The sequence below is a fragment of the Montipora capricornis genome, chromosome 8, assembly GCF_036669925.1.
Source record: "Montipora capricornis isolate CH-2021 chromosome 8, ASM3666992v2, whole genome shotgun sequence".
NCBI lineage: Eukaryota > Metazoa > Cnidaria > Anthozoa > Scleractinia > Acroporidae > Montipora > Montipora capricornis.
The window spans coordinates 2,962,514-2,982,513 of NC_090890.1; the positions used below are offsets into that span (position 1 = coordinate 2,962,514).

At 40.1% G+C, this 20,000-nt stretch overlaps 1 protein-coding gene across 4 annotated transcripts in view; it reads right to left on the reverse strand.

Moving 5' to 3' along the window:
• Nucleotides 1-6,477: 6,477 nt before the first annotated feature.
• The window catches only part of LOC138060025 (coiled-coil domain-containing protein 154-like), a 32,721-nt gene continuing 19,198 nt past the window's right edge, over nucleotides 6,478-20,000 (reverse strand). For 2 of the 4 annotated variants that reach the window (XM_068905705.1, XM_068905706.1), the window contains exons 10-15: nucleotides 17,753-17,872; nucleotides 16,129-16,211; nucleotides 13,852-14,020; nucleotides 12,910-12,996; nucleotides 10,209-10,260; nucleotides 6,642-7,151 (exon numbers count right to left, since the gene is read on the reverse strand). In XM_068905705.1, coding sequence (XP_068761806.1) covers nucleotides 7,144-7,151; nucleotides 10,209-10,260; nucleotides 12,910-12,996; nucleotides 13,852-14,020; nucleotides 16,129-16,211; nucleotides 17,753-17,872 — 519 coding nt within the window. In that variant the 3' untranslated portion in view covers nucleotides 6,642-7,143. Of the gene's footprint in view, nucleotides 7,152-10,208; nucleotides 10,261-12,909; nucleotides 12,997-13,851; nucleotides 14,021-16,128; nucleotides 16,212-17,752; nucleotides 17,873-20,000 lie in introns of all 4 variants that reach the window. The other 2 variants (XM_068905703.1, XM_068905704.1) reach the window with 1 other exon arrangement.

Below are 20,000 nucleotides of genomic sequence, written 5' to 3' on the forward strand. Positions count from 1 at the left end.
TATTTACTCACACACTCAAATTGCTTACTTTAGTGTGAGAACTGTATTGGATTTCCAGAGCTAAAACTTTCCAGTAACTTAGTTCAAATAGCCAAGGTTTTATTCTATATGGATTTTACAAGGAAGCGGCATATACCAGATGGCTTTTACAACAGTTAAAGTTCGCCTTCGTTTATTAACATTTCCAGAGATACAAATTTGACCTTTTTAAACTTGTCGATTGTAAATGTTAAAAACTTCTTTCTTCAAATTTTCTTTCAGAAAATTAAAGAGTAAGTATGAAATAATACTCGGCTGAAGTTTTGATGTTAGGGATTGTTTCTTATGCGTTCAACGTTTTCTCGAAGTTGCGGTCGGATTCCGTTGTTTTGAGTACGAAAAACCAGCAAAAAATCGATTTTTCAAACTTTTTGTAATTTCTCCCGTACAATGAATCTCTTAAACCCAAAACTACTTTTTCTTTAATTAGGATACTAAAAGGGATGTTTTGGCAAAAGAAAAAAAAAATTCGATTTTTTCATGAGTGTCTTGCGATTTTCGATTTTCTGGGAAAATGGCTCTTAATAGCTCTAAAAATACCAACAGATTTTGTCAAGAGTGGCAAATCAATAAAGGGCTCGTGACAGCTAGAGTACTTTTTGAATAGTCGTTTTCAATTTTTCTGAATGTTCGAAATTTCAAGAGAACCTACCTTGGACGATCACTGGAAGAACTGAACAAATGGCTGCTGAAACAACACGCGACAGATTATTTGATCCCCACAAAGATCCACCTGCTTTACCCAAACACAAAAGATTGGATTTTCAACACATATGAACCCCTCTTGACGGAGAGAACTGTATTTGACGGTGAGATTGTGCAAGGGAAAGGAAAGTGGGACCACGTTGAAGCTTTGAATTTTTAAGATCTACAAACATGTGTGTTAAAGAGGGTCAAGAACTCCATTTAGATCTATCAAAGACACTTTAGATGATTTTACTTTGAACAATTTCATAGGATTTATTAAGTGAAATTATTATTTTATGCAAATTAGTGGTAACGCAATCGTGCGCTCTACGATGTCAAAGAAAAACAAGGCGTCCATAAAAGCGTACACTGGGTTGCCTGTGGTACGTGTTACAAAAAACAGAAGGCACTGAATTGGGTGGTATTGAACTGCAGGGTTCCAGTTAATTTTTTCAAGTGGGGGTCATTAAGACCATGAGCACCGGTGGCTCAGTTGGTTAAGCACCGGGCTGTCACGCGGGAGGTCGTGAGTTCAACTCCGGCCGGACCAACACTCAGGGTCTTTAAATAACTGAGGAGAAAGTGCTGTCTTTGTAATGACATCTGCAAATGATTAGACTTTCAAGTCTTCTCGGATAAGGACAATAAACCGGAGGTCCCGTCTCACAAACCTTGTTCACATATAACTCTGTGGGACGTTAAAGAACCCACACACTATTCGAAAAGAGTAGGGGACGTGGTTCCCGGTGTTGTGGTCTATCTTCATCACTTACATCATCACTCATCATGGGTTGGGAGGGTTCAGTGGGCTCATAAATGGACTGATAGCGGCTGCCATCGGCGCCCTTAGTATGCTGATGTCCGAGCCCACTGCAAAAATGCTATGTAAATAGGACACGTATGTTTGTCCTATCAATCAATCGCGACATTACTATGAGGGTCACCCACATGCCGCGCCAGCAGAGGCCCTTTGGCTCACACGTACACACCTTTAATTATTTTGTAATATCCTCTCTCATTTTGAGGTCTTTTAGTTTTTTTAAGCTTTGGTAATAAACTCCTGATTCAGTTTAAAGATAACAAAACACGCTCCTGAGTAAAATTCACTCGTTTCTTCTCAGATAAAGGAAAAAATACAATTTTTATATATAGCTCTGAATCGAATTCTCGACGAAAGATTAATGACAATCGATCGTAAAAAAAGAAGATTTCTGCGGTCTCTGACTTTTATGACGTTTTGTCAAAAGGAAGAAATTGATCACGTGCTAGGCAACCATAAAGGTGCACGTGATCGCCTTGGGTCAACTGAATGAACTACGGGAAAGCATGTTAATCGTTCGTCGTTTTCAGAGTAAAACAACGTCTTTGGTTTGGCATACTGTATTTCGCGGACTGGACTGGACTGGACTGGACTAGTAAAACGCAGACTAGTAAAATGTGGACTTGTAAAACGCGGACTAGTAAAACGCGGACTAGTAAAACGATGACTTGTAAAACGCGGACTTGTTTCAATTGAGAGGTTATTTAAATAGCAGGTGATCGTGTTAATAAAGCTAACATTTTTTGGGGGTTTACAAGTCCGCGTTTTACAAGTGCGCGTTTTACAAGCCCGCGTTTTACTAGTCCGCGTTTTACTAGTCCGCGTTTTACTAGTCTAGTCCAGTCCAGTCCTCAAAATACAGTATGCCCTTTGTTTTTTTAAATTTTGTTCTAATATTTAACTGAATATTTACATTTCATCTGTCGGGTCAGGAAGCCTTCTTTGTCGGGTTCCTGAGGACACAATCGCGAGGTTGAGCGGCCATGTAATTGAAAATCTGAACATCCGCGAGATACAAAAACAGACTTTACCAAAATAAATTTCAGGATCAAACCGTTTCCATGAAGAACCTTTTCATCGAATAATGAAGCAAAAAATAGACGACGACAAGCTTTCTTTCAAATAATTCTTGGCTGTCACATTTCCAATTTTTTTTTTACCTGAAGACTGTGTAGAGTTGAGCACAAAATAAATATAAATAGCCAGACAACAGTAAACACAGATGCATTCAAGGTGTTCGATCCTTTCTCTGAGTTTGTTAAACCCATATCCAGCCAGAATGGAAAAAGTTACCAAAGAATTTGCCATTTGGTTTCAGTGTTGTAAGTAACACTACAGTTAGCAAAATGACATCCGCAGGGCGAAAGATGCAATTGTTCTTGAAGCCCATTATTCGTCGCTTTTAAGATTCCAGACATTCATTTTTTACAGCTTGTGTTGTTTATCGAATTGGCGTTCCATTATTGAGCTCCAAAAGGGTATATTTTATTTAAGATCCAATAAAACACCATTCGCGTTACATAGGCTTCGTCGCCATTGTTTGTACTGTGTCCACCTGATAAAATCTATCCATCTCCACTACCCCATGAAACCTACAAAAGATACGGGCAGGATACTCTAGGCACAAAACCAATACTTAGCAGGGGAGTGACAGGTTTTCCTGACACGGAAAAAAAAACGGAGAAATGACACCCATTTCCCGACTGGTTTGCCATACTGGCAACCCAGTAATAACTTTTCCCTTCAACATACAACTTTGTAGTTGCCATCACGCCATTTAAAGTCAAATCTTCAAGTCAAATGACAGTAAAAGGATGGGAAATAATTATGCCGTGTTTTAAAAACAATATGATTTATTCGTAAGAAATGGGGACACAAGTGATCATACAACCAGCCAAGTTCCTTTCACGTAAACAAACGGCCACTCTAACTACAGATAACCCTTTTTACCTGATTGATGACGAAGAGGTTTCAGGTGCTCACTGGACTCGGATTCGAACAATGGGCTGTTAAATTTCGGGTTTCGTTCGGGCGGCCGACTTGGTGTTGGAATGTACTCGAAACGGAAGCTCCAAGCGCCAAACTCATTATTTTTAGGGGTAGTTCTGAATTTTCCATTGCGTTATCAAGCTTAGTTTAAAAGTCGTAGTAGAATATATATCCCAATGATCTATATTTCATAAATGAGGTGTCTCACAGAGACTTTGAGGTTAAAGTGAAGCTGCAAAAATTTTCTGGAACGGATTCAGAGCCTGCCTTCATAGTTTGTAAATTTAAAGTGCCTCTCAATCCGCGGCAAGATTTATTTATTCATTTTGTCACACTACATCCATTACAAGATACAACGGAGTTTACAAGATAAAGAAAAAAAAAGATAAAGAGAAAAGTGCCGAGGAAACCAAAACGAAACCATGAAGCTTATACTGAAATTAGATTTTCCGCACCAAGAACAAGGAGAAGTGGGTGATCATAACAAAAAGGCCAGAGGCAGGAGGTCGAGTGCCAATTTTACATTAAAAAGTAATGTAAGGTTGCGAGAGATGAAAAACTAGTGATATCTGAACTAAGACTATTAAAAGTCTTTGGACCTTGAAAGAAAACAGAAAATTGACGTATATTTTCTTTCCAATATGGTAATCAATGAAAAAGAAAGTGCTTGCCTGGTGTTATAACTATGGGTTCGATTATTTAAGGAAAATAGAGTATGTCTTGTAATTGAAGCAAGTAGAGTTCCTTGAAAATAGGATGTGTATGTTAACCATAATTGGACCTGCTTATCATCCTCACCGCTCGTTGTTGTTGAATCACAATTCGTTTAAGACTACTTTTGTAGGTGGATCTCCAAACTACAGTCAGTTACAATAGTATAGATGTGGTAGGATCAAAGAGTTGTATAGCTTTAGCAAGAACGAAATTCGATTTACAGATTATACCCTTTTGACTTTGATATTTTATGGTCTACCTGGGATATAGAACTTCCGGTATATGAAAGACCAGCCGAAGAACACCAACAAAGAGAGTAATGAATACAGCAGCCCACGCATGTGATAAATTTCTTTTGGTCAGGTTTTATTTTATAAGTATTTACAAAGCATTTCTTTTCACTCTGTGCTCATTGTCTTACAGATGTAGATCACAGTCCTGTTCATGGCATTCAACGCAAAATTATCACCATAAATGTTAAGCAGCTGACCAAAATTTCTCATCAACAAACTGAGACAAGCTGTGGACTGCTCGCAATATTCTATTTACACTACGTTCTATGAAGAACTAGATGTTTTAAGCACATATGAACACTACTTCAAACATGCATTTTGTGTAATTAAAAGGTTTATCGAAACGATAAACTACTCTGTATGCGTGGAGGTTGATCCGACAACCAAATCACATTTTGAAATATTGAAGAGCTAGTAAGATATTCGAGTGTGGCACCATTAGTAAAAATTATTTATGCAGTTCAGGACACCAAACTGTGTGAGTTAGAATTAGTGAAGGTCTTCCTGTACATCAATTCTAAATGTACGGGCAAACACTTCGTAAATATTGGTTAGAGACTTGTGTGAATGATGATTATCGGCAAATAAACGCACTGGCTGGCTGTGGAATAAACGAGACGTTAATTAATCCTGCACTGGGCGGAGCCGAGTGAAGTTTAAAGAACTTCGAGTTCACCCTAAAATGAAGTCTGAGGAGGAAAAGACCTCTAAAGCAATTCCCCTTCTAAAATGGCCACTTATAGATTATTCGTCAATGGGGAACCCTATAGGAACGAAAGTTTTAAGTAGAGAATCTCAGTTTTGCTACATCGAAGAAACGAGGTGTTTAAAAATAACGATGGCGGCAAAAAGTAAAAACATTCTCTCTCGCTGAGAATGTAAAAGCGGCTTTGGAATAACTATACCAAGTAGCTGTTGGCATGAAGGGAGTGAGATGACATCATTGCTAGATTCCTCGGAGGGGATCATCTTGGCCCCACGTGTTTCTTGTTTGTTCTTTTTGCATAAATTAGTTTAGCTGTCAAATATCTTTGTGTGCCCTCACAACATTTCAAAATGCATCGTTCATGCCCTCATGAATGAATTTAAAAGACACCTTGCACTGTGCAAGAAAAGGTAGAATTGCAGACGACTATATATCTCTATTTATTATATAGATATTGATGAAATACCAGGATTTCTCCTTCTACTAAAAAGTCATATCTTCACCGCGCGCAGTGAACATATCATTTTTATCTTTCACCTGTAAGGGTATAAGTGTTGTCATGGTAACCAACACGATTAGCCAATAAAACGTGAGCTTTCCCTTTATTGTAAGATACTGTGGGGCTTTAATATAATTCTTCTCTACTACATTAACATTTTTATTGCAAAATTTGACATTATCATGATTTGTTTTTCATAACTTTCACATCTTGTTTCATGTTGTGGATGCGTGTCTTAGCGGTTGGTGACCACCTTTTCATCATTTCGAAAATGAATAAAACAAGTTGTTTTAAATCTAGACATTTCATCAATATCTATATAATAAACAGAACATGACATGGCCGCTTGGGGATACGAATTTTATCCTCTCGTGCTGAAAGTATCTGTCACTCGTTCGCTTCGCTCACTCGTGAGAGATACTTGGAGCACTCGAAGATAAAATTCGTATCCCCGCGCGGCCATGTAATATCCTCTATATATATGCATCATATACATACAAATATTACACGAGAACTCGCGCAAGCGAGTTGACTGGCATTTTCCACAATTAATACATCGTAACGACCCATATCACGCAATGTCCAAACAAAAGATCTTGCAAGTCTAGCCTCTCATTTAGTGTGAGGCTGGTCGTGAAAAGACAATTCCAAGACAAAGCCTTTATTCCCCACGGACTCCAAAATGGCCGCCGAGTGATAAAGGTGACTTGCAAAGCACTGTGGGATTGAAATGCGGACAACCATCGCAAAGTGTCCGCATATTAATTCCATAATGCTTTGGGCGCTAAAACGTGACGCCACTTGAAAAGAGTGCTATTACTCTGCAAAGTCCAAAAACTTTTCATCGATCGGTTTCATCAGAGTCTACTTTTTCCCTTTTTTTCTCCTTCGCCCTTTTTTGTTTCCAGCACCTTCATCATCATCATCATCATCATCATCGTCGTCGTCATCGTCATCGTCGTCGTCGTCGTCGTCGTCGTCATCATCATCATCATCACCTTCGTCATCGTCATCGTCATCGTCATCCTCGTCATCATCATCTTCTTCTTCCTCATCGTCATCGTCATCTTCGCTGTCCTCAGCTTTTTTTGCAGCAGTGGCTTTGTTGTTTGATTGTTTACGTTTAAGCGCAGGAGTTTCGTCTTCCTCATTTTCCCTCTCCTCTTTTTTCTCAAGCAATCTGTACCAGGCTCGTTTGATATGGAGCATGCGCCAGCACTGATAGACTCCCCACCTGTTGATTCCCAGCAATGCCATTCGCCTCCGTCCGACGCCCTCCACATATTTGGCTTGAAAAATGTTTGAGTTCCGGTTGTATTTGACGAAAACACGTCGATGATCTTTCAGATAAAACTGGATGATCTTGTTGATGTCTTCCTCCATGACCGCGTTTTCGTCACTCCGCTGAAAGGCAAGGATCGGAAACGGCGTTAAAGTTTGTTATCAAGGTTTCTGCGAGGCAAATGCTGCCGAGTCTCACTGCCTGGGTTTTTTCAAGCGCTCGGTCAACGACATTCTGCGGACGGAACAAACGTAACGCTTACCCTCTACTTTGCAAGCGTTGAGAACAACATGCACTCCCTCGGATGAGGAATCGTCTGTGTTACCGAAAGCAGTGAGAAACAGCTGGATCGCCTGAATACGAGAATGTGGAAGAAGGACACTGTTCAAAGCTATCGCAACATGGAGAACACTGAAACCGTGGTGAAAAAAAAAACAGTGCTCTTTGACAGTCCGTGGACGCTCGTTTATCGGCGTGCATACAAAAGGTAGTCTTGTGTTCCGACATTCTCCTGAACTGCAGCTCTATTTTTGGTTCGAGTTATGGTTGTTGTCGTTGTTGTTTACTTAGTTATTTCTGCCTTTCTTTTCTGAACCAATAACGAGAAACGTTGTATTGGTCGCGCCCTGATCCCAACAATAGAGACCTTACGATCTGCCGCAGCGACAACCACGAAAGATGCGCACAAGATATTCCACAATCAGATAACCTGGAACAGACAAGAGGGGTAAAACAAAGGCATCTACAAAGAGCACATATCTCTCTTCCTTTTCCCTCACCGCCCGCCTTATTATGACCCGTTTATAAAAACTGACTCAAAAATGCATGCCGCACACTTTGAGGTTATTCGCGAGTTTTAAATTATCGGATCCAGTTCATTTTGGCAGGATTTGTGGCAAAGTTAACTAGTGAAATTTTAAGTTTCGTCAGTTCATTTATCTTGAATTGTTCACCAAAAATTCATATTCCTTATTCAATTAATAAATTTATTAGTTATAATTTAAAATTATAAATTCAAATAAAATGAAAGTCGAGGCTGAACAAATAAACTTCTTGTTTCGGTACCTGTACCTGCATCAAATGTCACGGTTGACAAAATATCGCAAGGCAATTAACCCAACCAACTATCTCAGTCTGCGATATATTTTGTGGATATTTCAACTTTTGCATGTTCATTTACAGCTCTTTCCTCTTACCCCAAAATTTGTCAATGTTCACAGAGTTCTTTGTCGAAAATAAATAACATGGTATTCTTTACATGAAATTACAATTTACTGCATTAAACTAAGAAACTGGTATCATCATTATCATCAATTCTTTGTAAGTTATCAGAACCGTTCAGTTAAACCATCATTTAACGAGCTTAGCTAAATACTTAAACCAATGCAAGGCGGTCATGATAATCGAGTTCACAAGATCACTTTGAGCATTTATTACAATTTATCTCTGCCTTAAGTGTCAAACGACACTTTTGTGCACACCGTTCATCAGTCAAAAAATGAAAGAGTTACAGCTAGAATACTGATTTAACTCACAATTTACATTTGGGAAGCCCTTCGACCTTAATACGCAATTTATTTTGCTTATCTTTAAATTTTTAAGGCAGCGTCATCAACTCCACTGCTTCAAACCGAACTATGATTACTATATACAAATCTTCACATTTAACTTAAATTCAGTTCGTAATTTTTAACGCAGCGATCGTTCAGCAAGAATGGCAGCAGTTTTGGTCACTCCGTCCCTTTTTCTTTATTAACACACAACCCTCAAAAGGACACATCTCAACAGCAAAATTATACTTACAAAACACAACGAAACAAAAAAAGCAGTAATACAGACGCGAAACACAACAATCACAAACGCAAAAAAACATCTGTCTTTAACATCTTTGCTTTGACGACGCAACAAGCCTTCTATAAATATCTACTGCGAGCAGTATCTACTCCTAATTTTCGTAACGCGAGAAGCCATCATGCGAGATGTGTAGCAGCAAGCTGTGAGAAACGCGGGCCCGCTTTAAGGAGAAAGAGTCGTCCTATTTTCCTCTCCCTGGACTCTCCGCGCGCTTTACTGATTTGCATGATTTCTAGTTTGCATTCCACTTGAGTTACCCATGGAAAAATGCAGTCTAGCCTCCTAACAGGCCGTGTCACCCATAATTGTGATCCATTCTGGTACAATTGCTAAGACTTCGGCAGTGTCTCTCTGAATAGGGAGCCAAAGCGCGAGATATTTTTGAGCCACGGACGGAAAGCGGAAATGAAAATTTCGCATGCCATGGCAGTAGTTTCTCGAAGACTTCAAAACTAATCGTCTCTAACAGAGTACAGATACTTAGCAACATAAATGCGGTAGCGGCTCAAAAATATCGCGTGCTTAAGCTCCCGATTGCTTCACCTGGAGCGCCTGACATGTCGATTTTCAAAAGAGCAGAGAGCAATTCTTTTCAAGTTGTTCTGTTATGCCTGTACAGTCATGTCATTGGTCACTCTTGCCCAATCTGGTTTTTAGGGATTCACTGTAGTTGCAATCGTTAAAGACACTGCCCGACTCGATCTGCTACACTTTACTCAGGCGTACAAACTGTAAATACCCTAGAAATAAAATTGCTTGTTGTTTGTTTGATACAAACAACGACCATGCCAACAAATAAAATCCGATTCTCAGAATACCTTACTGCGAATCAGATTTTTCGACAAAAAGCCTTACGGTGTTTGCTTTGTTTTGGAAAACGCGCCAAAAAGTGAATACTGCTGCAAACGTCCGCAAAAAGGTCGCAAAACAGCCAGACAAGCGTAGCGAGAAAAATGAAATCTTTTCTATTTAGAGTAAGCCCAGTTTTTTGGGGGAAAGTATGCTTCCAAAAGTTAGTCAAGCGTGTAATAAAAAAGGCATTGGGGCAGGACACTTCCTAAATAAATTCGTATCAAAATACATAAACTCTGTCGCATTTTCGACTCTAGGTTATATAAATTATCACATATTTCAACTACAGAATGCCTTAACATGCTCATATAACTCCCACGATCTTTCTAACATTCATTTCATGTTGCACATTTGTTACCTCGTTCAAAGCAAAGATGATCCAAAAGCAAAAAAAACAAAACAAACAAACGAACACTGTACATGACAAAGCACACAATCACCATAAGAGCATGTTTTCAGTAAATAAGACATACTGGACTTAATCTTCTCTAACTGCTCCCTCAGATCTGTAATAGAATCACCTCGCTGTAGAGGGTGTTAAAACGTCACTGAGTTAGTAAACATCTACTGTATGCAATAAAAATACTGAACCTTCAGACTACAACTCCCCGTGGGGGGGGGGGGGGAGGTACACCCTTATATGGGATATATAGGTATGTGCGGCCCCAAAAGGTATTCCTTTTTTCCGTTTTGGTCTGAAACAGGGGATCCATTTTGATCATTTTGGCATGGTTTGTGCACTGACCTGAATTGGGTATGTTTTTTGAGAAGAGTCCACTTCTTCCTCATTCGGAGATAAGACCATCAACAAAAGCCCTTCTCCAATTAACCGCTGAAATAGGTCTGAGAATAGGTCTGAAACAGGGTTTATCAAAAATTTGGTCAGGTCTGAAATTGGGTAGGAAAAATCGCAGAATTCGGTCTGAAATAGGGTAAGGGTTTCAGGAAGCGGGCCGCACACTCCCACCCAATTTTTCTGGGTGTACCCCCCAACCCGGGCTGCAACCACATGTGCTGCGAGATGACAATTTTCAGCCGTTACGTATACATGAAATCACTGAAAGCGTCTTTCGTCGTTGCTCCAGCACTTGGCTAAGTAGCCTGACTTCTGGCTGTTATACGCAATTGTGGTCTCATTCACAGAGAAGCCCCTCAAGCTAATCCTGCCGAGCCGACCACATGCTGGAAAGGTCAGACCACAACATCGGGAACACTGTCCCGTACTCTTTTCGAATAGTGTGTGGGATCTTTAACGTCCCACAGAGTTAATGAACAAGGGCTGCGAGAGGGGACCTCCGGTTCATCGTCCTTATCCGAGAAGACTTGAAAGTCTAACCATTTGCGGACTTTCTCCTCAGTTATTTAAAGACCCTGAGTGTTGGTCCGGCCGGAGTTGAACTCACGACCTCCTGCATGGCAGCCCGGTGCTCAACCAACTGAGCCACCGGTGCGCGTAACCAGCGCGTTATTCGATCAGAACAGCGCTGTCGTCCCTGTTAACAACTATTTTGGTAGTATGTAAACGAAACACATTTTTTTCCGGCCTACATATTGTTTTTCAACAGCAAAAAAAACTCTTTACTTGATCTGGTTGACATTCTAGGACAACTCACTGCCACAAAAAAAGCCAAGCAATTCAAACTGAAATCTCGACACAAATTCCAGAATATTCTTACGGTCGCGTTGATTAATAAATTCAACCACAAGCGACTCCAGCTATCTTTATACAGATAATAACGGGGCGCTTGCTCAAACTTCGTGACCGCTGACACATAATGACCGACGATGTTTGATAACGGACAGCATAGAAATGTACCAAAAGATGAAAGGCCCACCTTCAATCGACAGGTTTTTCGACCGTTTGTTTTGGTTAAGGAAATTCGCATTGCTTATCGTAGCGATCTGATTGGATGAATTTTAGCTTTCGCGGGATTTTCATACATGAAAATTGTTCTAAGGTACGCAATGCCTGTTGGGTGAAGGCGGGCCTTTAGATGCACACGTGCATTGTGCAGAGATGTTATAGATAGAGATGTATTCATTGCGTTTACGTGAAACGACAAGAGGAAGCTTGCTTCTTGTCATAAAAGCATGAAATTTTTCTTATGGTAACTTGACTCTATCTTTTTACAAGATGCAAGGTATCTGTACATAACAGACAGAAATTAGCCAAAATCAAACTACTTCCTTTGACTTTTGGCAAAACGCACCCCACTTGTGAAGTGTTCCTGATGCCATCGCTATTGTTTTCGCTTATAAAGCACTTAATAGCCATTATGGCATTTTTAAACCCACACACACTAATATAAAGAAAAAGAAAAATGGTCATAAAGATTTCATGAGGTCTCTGTAGCTTTTCTTGTACATGACGCGTCTTACACCGCATTCATAAACGATAATAAATCATTCTGTTGTTTAAGGGGCCCATGACTAGGAGCGTACAACTTCATTGTATACGAGGAACGACGTTTTTACACACCGAGTTATTTTTAGATTCATTTTCCCGCGAAACCAGGCAGAGCTTTCCAGCTAATCACAAGTCTTAAATGAAAAATTATTTCCCATGGGATTGAGAATGGAAAGACAAATCATATTTATGAACTCGTCTGTGGAAAATGCCGTTACATGGACCTTGTATTTGTTTATGTTCTAATATGCCAGACCAATTAGCCTCGTTCTAAAATAACAATTCTCCATGAAAACGAGGCTAGTGGGTCTAATTGGCCATTTCCAAGTTCATGTCTGCCTCCTCTTCAAAGCGAGTCTAAGTGAAACGTTTTCCTTATGAAAATTAGTTGTCATTCATATGTAAAGTAGAACTAATTAGCATCACAAAAACTTCGCACTTAGACTCTCTTAGAAGAGGAGGTGGACATGAACTCGGAAATGGCATATTAGCGCAAGAACAAAAGTGATTTTTTTGCGTTCTCAGCTTTCACAAATTGACACGTCCTCTGCAAAAATAATGTGGCGTCGTAAAAGGGCATCATTCATTCCAAGACTTGCCACAAATTGAAAAATGGCGTCGATCGTCAAATGAATAGAAAAATTACGAATGATTCTGTTTGCTCAGCTAGCTAGACTTAAAAGGGGGATGTAAGCCGATCCAAAAGTGAGAAATATATTGAATGAACACAAGCATACCAATCTACTGAAAATTATCCATTTACTTACCGTTTGGGCCTCTAATTGTATTTTTTGTGTCAAGACTGTTCGTAGTGTTTCCACTGTATTTTCCAGCTTCGCTACTTGAGACGAAGTCTGAAATAAAACATAAAACTTTACTTTTTAGGTTTCAAACATGAAAAGAAAGTATTTTGGCATCAAATCCGGTTTCTCGAAACTCCCTGGTTCTACTGACTATTTCTGAACTCGATGATTTCGCTTTGCGTTGGTGCGTCATTTCTTTATTTTACACAAACGTAACTTAAAGGATTTGAAACTGTAGCTTCAAGTTCGGATTCAAAACTGTAAAAACCTCGTATCGACGGGGCAACGAAAGGTAACCGGAGGTGTCTTTTTCGCTTTATTTGGTCGTAGCAAGAGTCCATCAAATATGCCTAGTCCCCATCAATGTCAGAAAAGTGTCTACTTTTAAACCACGCTTTGCGGGAAAATAAACAATAGACCAAATGGGCTATCTCAATGTTGCACCCAATTCAAACCCTTTGGAAATAAAACGTTTTCTTCCAGCTATTTCCATATTATTTAAATGTGAATGCTAAAGAATTATAATGCAAATACAATAGACAAAGAATGTTAACCCCTAGATATTTGAATTGGGTACAACATTGAATTAGCCCATTTGATCTATTGTTTATTTCCAGCAAAATATGGTTTAAAAACAGACACTGTCCTGACTGTAATGGACTCTTGGTGGTAAATGTAGCTTTTGGCCAAATTTTCAACCGTAAACCATAAGAGTAAAGACACTTAGCAATAAAAATGTGTTTGCGTCGAGGAGAGTTTAAAGATTATACGCTTCATTTCGGGTTACCGTCCGTCGCTCAAAAAACACGCTTTTTGATAATAAGAAGCTGCACTGCTGAAGTCAGTGATACCGATGACTAGTCTTGACTGCGCCTCCCTGGCAGTAGACGTTTTGTTACTTCTTACATGCTGTATGTCTTCCTCCAGTTTGACGACTTTGTTGCGAATGTCTTCAGTGTCCGCCTCCTCTTCCGCAAGCTTTGGCTCGGGCTCCGGCTCGGGTTTCGGCTCGGGTTTCGGTTCGGGTTCCGTCTCAGGTTCGGGTTCTTTGTCGGCAGGACGAGTGGGCGGCCGTCTATTCACAAAAAAAACATTAACTCTTTTAAATTCTCTCTTTTTAAAATATATTGTATTATATGGCTAATGCTCGTTGCCGATAAACCGAGCGCTCTGATTGTCTAAGATCTAAGGTATTATTCTACCATACTGCCAACGGGCGGATTACGAATAATGCAAACGAGTGATTGTGACGCCAAATTGGGTCTCCTCTGTATCACAGAGGATTGTTTGGACATCGATACTTGAAAATTCGACGAAATTTACCTTACCAATTTTTTTCGGTAACCTTTTGTCTCGAAAATAAATACCTCTTTTCACGAAATTTGCGTTGGTATGGTTTCAAACGAGGAATGAACTGAAACTCGGACGCATAACACAAGAAATGATCCCTTCCACTTGAATCAACTATAAAATCATTATCAACCTCGAACGTTCGGTCTTTACGAGAAACTCTCAAACTCCGGTCTTGCTGTGTTAACCTCATTATCGCTCGGCCAACACGGCAAAGCCTCAAAATGAGAATTTCCTTGCTTAATAAGTACCCGTTAAAAGTTGCATTGATTTTATCTATGTGTTGTCGCAAGCGCTGCATAAAAAGAATAGAAAATTCCGCTCGTCGCAAGGCAGACCAGATGGACTGATTACTTTTTACTGCTACTTACAAGCTAGTAACTCAGTAGGGTCACGGCGAAGTATTACTACCATTCTCAGTTGAGTATGACACGAGGGAGCCGGGTCTGGTGACAAAGTTCCAGCGTTAAAATAACCATGTTGTCAAGGTCAACTTGCTTCGTTTCCAAGGGTAACTTTTCAAGGTTTGACGTCATTTAACTGGTAAAGGTCACCAGTTTGAATCTAATCGTTACCAATAGTAGAATTTAACAGGCTTTATCGCTCATGACGTCAAAGCCCTAAAAGTTACTCTAGGAAACGAAGCATGATGCCCTTGACAACGTGGTAACTTAACGCCGAAACTTTGTCACCAAACTTCCTTAGTATCATACTCAACTGAGAATCGTAGTAAAACAACGGCATTAGTATTGCCGGGTTCAGAAAACAAATGACACAATTGGCCTTTACTCCAACCATGAGTAACAGGTGAAACCAGTTCTTAGTTTAATTGCAATGAAGTCCGCGATGACGGCCGGATTTATACGAATAACTCGTCTAAGTAGAATTATCCGTCTAAGACGGATATTTCGTCTGAAGAGAGAAGTAATCATCGCACTTATCTGGACAATTTAGAGCGATTTTCAATTAAGTGTCGTAAAACCAAAACCAAAGTAATTTATTTGGCCAATCAAAAATGACGGAGACAATCCAGTAAACCAATCAAAACTCGAAGTAATTACACGTAGCCGACACAAAGCGCGGGAAAATGTACACGCGCGAGCCACGCGTGGTTTTAGTTTCACTTCTGATTGGTTGAGGAAGAGGCGCGAAAACTTTGAACCAATCACTGAGTGAAGTAATCATAAACCAAAGCAATTCGCTAATTACTTTCGACACTCAATTGAAAACCACTCTAAGCAATTGTCTCTAATTATAGACACCTGAAAAATTCAGGAGGCTACAACGAGATTCGAATCCATGACCTCTGCGATGCCGGCGCATTTGCTCTACCAACTGAGCTATGAAGCGACACAGTTGGGAGAAGGTCAATTTTTGTTGGGCTCATGTATTCCCGTGAAAGGACTCGATGAATGAAATAATTGTATATTTAAAGAGTGAGTTATCAAGGAAAGCGAGAGGTGATCCTCGCACGTATCTGAACAATTTAAGCAACTGTCTCTCATCTGTCTTAGACGAGTTTTTCGTCTCCAGGATAAATTCGGCCAATAGCCGGCCTTTTCATTTGCATTATAATGTAATCTAGCACGTATGTGAGGCAATTTCGGGCTATTTTGTAGTTTTAACCCGAAATTGCCTCGCATCCACGTTAGATTACATTGTAATACAAACGAGAAAAACTAACCGTGAAAAGGGCTGTTACATGATCTTAACGTAGGGGAGAATCAGTCCGTAATATTAACCTAAAAAACGTGTCTCCTATTCAAAAACCTTGAGCTTCTTCCTACGGTTACTTTCCCTTGATTTGACTTACAACGCAAGTGAATGACTTACTCTTCTGCTTTTCTTCTTTCTGCATCTTCTTTGGCTTCGATGTCAGCTTTCAATAATGCCAGTTGCCGCTGAAGTTCACTTAGCTAAAGAAAAGATAGGCCAAATTTAATTTGAGGACGGTTTATCTTCGTCTTGTAACAAATCGAACCATATATATTTGTTCTAGAACAAGAGTCTGATCCTGGAAACACTACAAGGACCCCACAGTTGTTCAAATTGTGCTGTTATGATGTTAATCGCTTTGTTTCGACTATTTTAACGTCAATTTATTTTAGTCACGGCATTCCCCTTTTGCCGCTTGGACCAAAGAACTTTTAAGGAGATCCATTCATCAATGATCAAGTAGGCAAACTCGTAAAAGTTAAAGGTGACATTTGATGACAAGACAGCCACTTATGACAAAAAAAGTTGGAAAGCTAATGAGGAAATATTTTACTATTAGCGTTCATTATATTCTTACGTGAAAAAAAAAGCATCCGTTCTGTGTTTCCACCTTGCCATCACATCAGGAGGTATCATTCAGACAACTTCCGGCATATAACTCTAAATCGGCATGACAACCTCATTTTGCTCGGGGCATTTTGTTTAGGGATGGGCGATCAGTGCGTTCTTCAGCTATAAACTGGGTTTCATGAAACCGCAAGCTGATAGATAGGGCACAAAGAAGACTACGAGTTTGATCACGTATGCAAGTTTGTCTGTCTGTCAATGAATTTTTCGAAAATTCCCCTAATGGAAAGACGATTAAAACATTGTCAGTTTCCTTGCAGGAGGAATGCGCGCGAAGGAAATTCGTATGCCCTTCTCGTCCTTACGTGTACAAATTCCTGTCCACTGACTCTCCCTTCCCTTCCCTTCCACTATATGAACGACTTCCACGAGCGAAAACATATGAACTTCTGTGTCCTTAAAGAACTAAAAACGATTTTGCGCTTCACTGATTTCTCGGGAAATAAGACGGTTTTACCAACTACTCGAAACCACGTGACTGTTAACGGCCGGCATGCTTACAAATTCCCAGACATCTACGAGTTATGACAATACTCGTTACCACGCATGCGCGTATCGACGAGTATGAATCGAAGCGCTCCGAACAAGCCTCGAACCTTCAACTTCCGATTACTAGTTCGGTTGCTCTACAGGAGAATCGACTTTTGATGGTATATATACACCATGTGTATTGTGTAGCATGAAACGTCAAGGGGTGACATTCAAGCAGTGGTAGTGAACCTCAAGCCTGGTAAATGAAACGATCGATGATGTATCGGGCATGGCGGAAAAACCGTTTCAATTGCTTTTTTTAATAGGTAACGAAACGGAGACGACGTTCCACCCTTTTTATCTTCCTTGGCTGCTTAGCAAGCGTTCCATGAATTTTTCATGTTTTGGCCGCGCGAGAAATGGAGCGAGACAAAGCAAGTGGTGGGGGTCCATTTTAAGCGCGGCCGAAAAAATCGAAAATCTTGTATGTTCCCCGTACGGAAACGCTTCCTACGCAAGCTATTTTGATTTTTTTCCCTCATCTGGCGAGCTAAAACTTATAATAATTATATAGACAAAACGATTCGAAGCCTTTGAAAACGAGATCAAACTACGGAATCGGTTTAAGTTTGGCAAATTTCACCTCCTCTGGAAGTGGTCTCAGTTTATCATTCACATCTCTGAACTGCTGCTCGGTATCCTGACGCCAGCTTGCTACCAGTCCCGCGTTGATGTCTCGATCATCGTGCTCTGATTTCCCAAGCTGTTGAGAATTGAAATAAGATGTAAGAATTCCAGAGCCAAGTATAAGTTTTTACAAGGATGTAAAAACGCACGCATCCACAACTGACAAATGTTAAGTGTTTAGTGTTGCGGTTTCTCATTTTCGGACGCGTTCGGTTTCCGGTTTTTCGATACCTATTTAAATTTCTCGGACAATTCATAGAATGAGTTGACAACAACGTCAGCGGCATAAGAACGAGGCATAATTTATTATGGCTGAGGATGATTATGACGATGACAATGAAGATGATTATGATAAATTAGAAGATTGAAGTTTATGTCGGTGTTCATGTGACATCATCGCCGCCATGTTGGTGGACGAAAAAAAGATCTCTCATTATCACCTTTTGTTCGTCCACCAGCAATTGTACATTACAACAATGTTATCTGTGTCTCTGGAGATTGGGTACAAACCATCTATTTTCGCCAAGAAAGGTACAAGGGAAACTGCTTAAGGCACAAGCGGAAACTGCTTAAGTATAAAAATACATGGCGACGGGGCGGAGGGTCCGTAAGGAATTTTCGGCAAAAGGGATAAAACAGGCTGATACTGATAAAATGTGTTTGGCGTCTTTTAAGGACGGTGCCCCGTTGTGTGATTATGCAGGAAATGTAGATCTTAACAAGTGGTATTGAAATCCAAAAAGAAAATGTGGGGTAACCACGCATTTTTCAAAGATAATTCATGAATAATATTTGTAAAAAGCTTTAAAATACAAAGCAATGTATGGCGTTCTTTCTCAAATTGAAGCTTAAGTATCTCTCAGAACTGCACGGTTACCCCCAATTTTCTTTTTGGATACCAAGAGTACTTACTAAGATCTACTTTCTCCGGGTAGTTTTAAACCGTCCAAAAATATCCCTGTATTAGTAAGCATCACCTATAGGAAACCCGAGTATCTCGAGATGCGCAGAACGTATGCGTGTTAACAATAGTAGGCACCGTCCTTAACATGGCTTATCAACAGCATTTTTATTTAGGCATCGCGACACAACTTCATTATCAAGAACTAAGTTGACCAGCCACGAGACGTGACATTCAGAAGGATTGATCATCGGTATCATCTTCGCTATCATCGTCATCCTTCTTGGTCACGTCCTGTGCAGTCTGATCCCACGAATGAACGATCTAACGAACGAACATGTCCATCGGTGATATGGGAACGGGATGGTTTTCACAACCTTAGCCTCATTCACGGCTGATGGCATCAAGGAAAGTTAATTTTTCTTAATCTTTTCTTCTCTTCTCTAGAGTGTCTTAAAGGGGCAGTGTCACGCTATTTTAGTCAAACTCCAAAACACTAAAAGACGTTCTTGCGTCATTGAAAACCAAAAAACATTGCTGAAGATTTGTTGCCAATGACCATTGAAGTGCACTGAATCTATTCTTTGTTGTTTGCAGCCAAGGATAAGTAAAACAACGCGCTGTAATCGGTTTAGCTCTTTATCGGGTAGCCCTATGAGAACACCATTACACCAATCTAATTTAGACGTTACAAAAGCGTGTCAAAGTCTGACACAGCTTTCTTGGTCCAGATGTTGCCTGATTTTTCCAATTTACCTTATTGCATACCATGCTGATTTGCATATGTTATTAATATGTTTTGTTAGCAACAGATGTGAGTGTCAGTCCATAATGACTCCGAGATTTCGTGCCTCTGGTTTTGATGAAATGGTGCATCCATTGATGTTAATGTCCGGAATATCTTCTGAATTGGAAAATCGATATGTAAAGTGGACAATTTCAGTTTTATCCGGATTTACACGTGAGGCCGTTACTCGTCCGCCCGATCATTATGTCGTTAATGCACAACTCCAGCTTGGATAAGGCAGTCGGGCGCTGATCAGATGAACCAATAGTAATATAGAGTTGTGCGTGGTCCGCATACATCATTGCATATAGTCCGTGTGCGAGAATCACATCTTCCAAAGGCGCAAAGAACAATGAGAAGAGAAGAGGGCATAGCACCGATCCCTGTGGGACTCCATGTAGCAGTATTTTATCAGACGAGTTAACTTCCTGAATTCTAACCGACTGTGTTCTGTTACATCGCATATACTCGCGCGGGGCCGAGCCGACAAGACTCATAGAAACAAAATTCTTATTC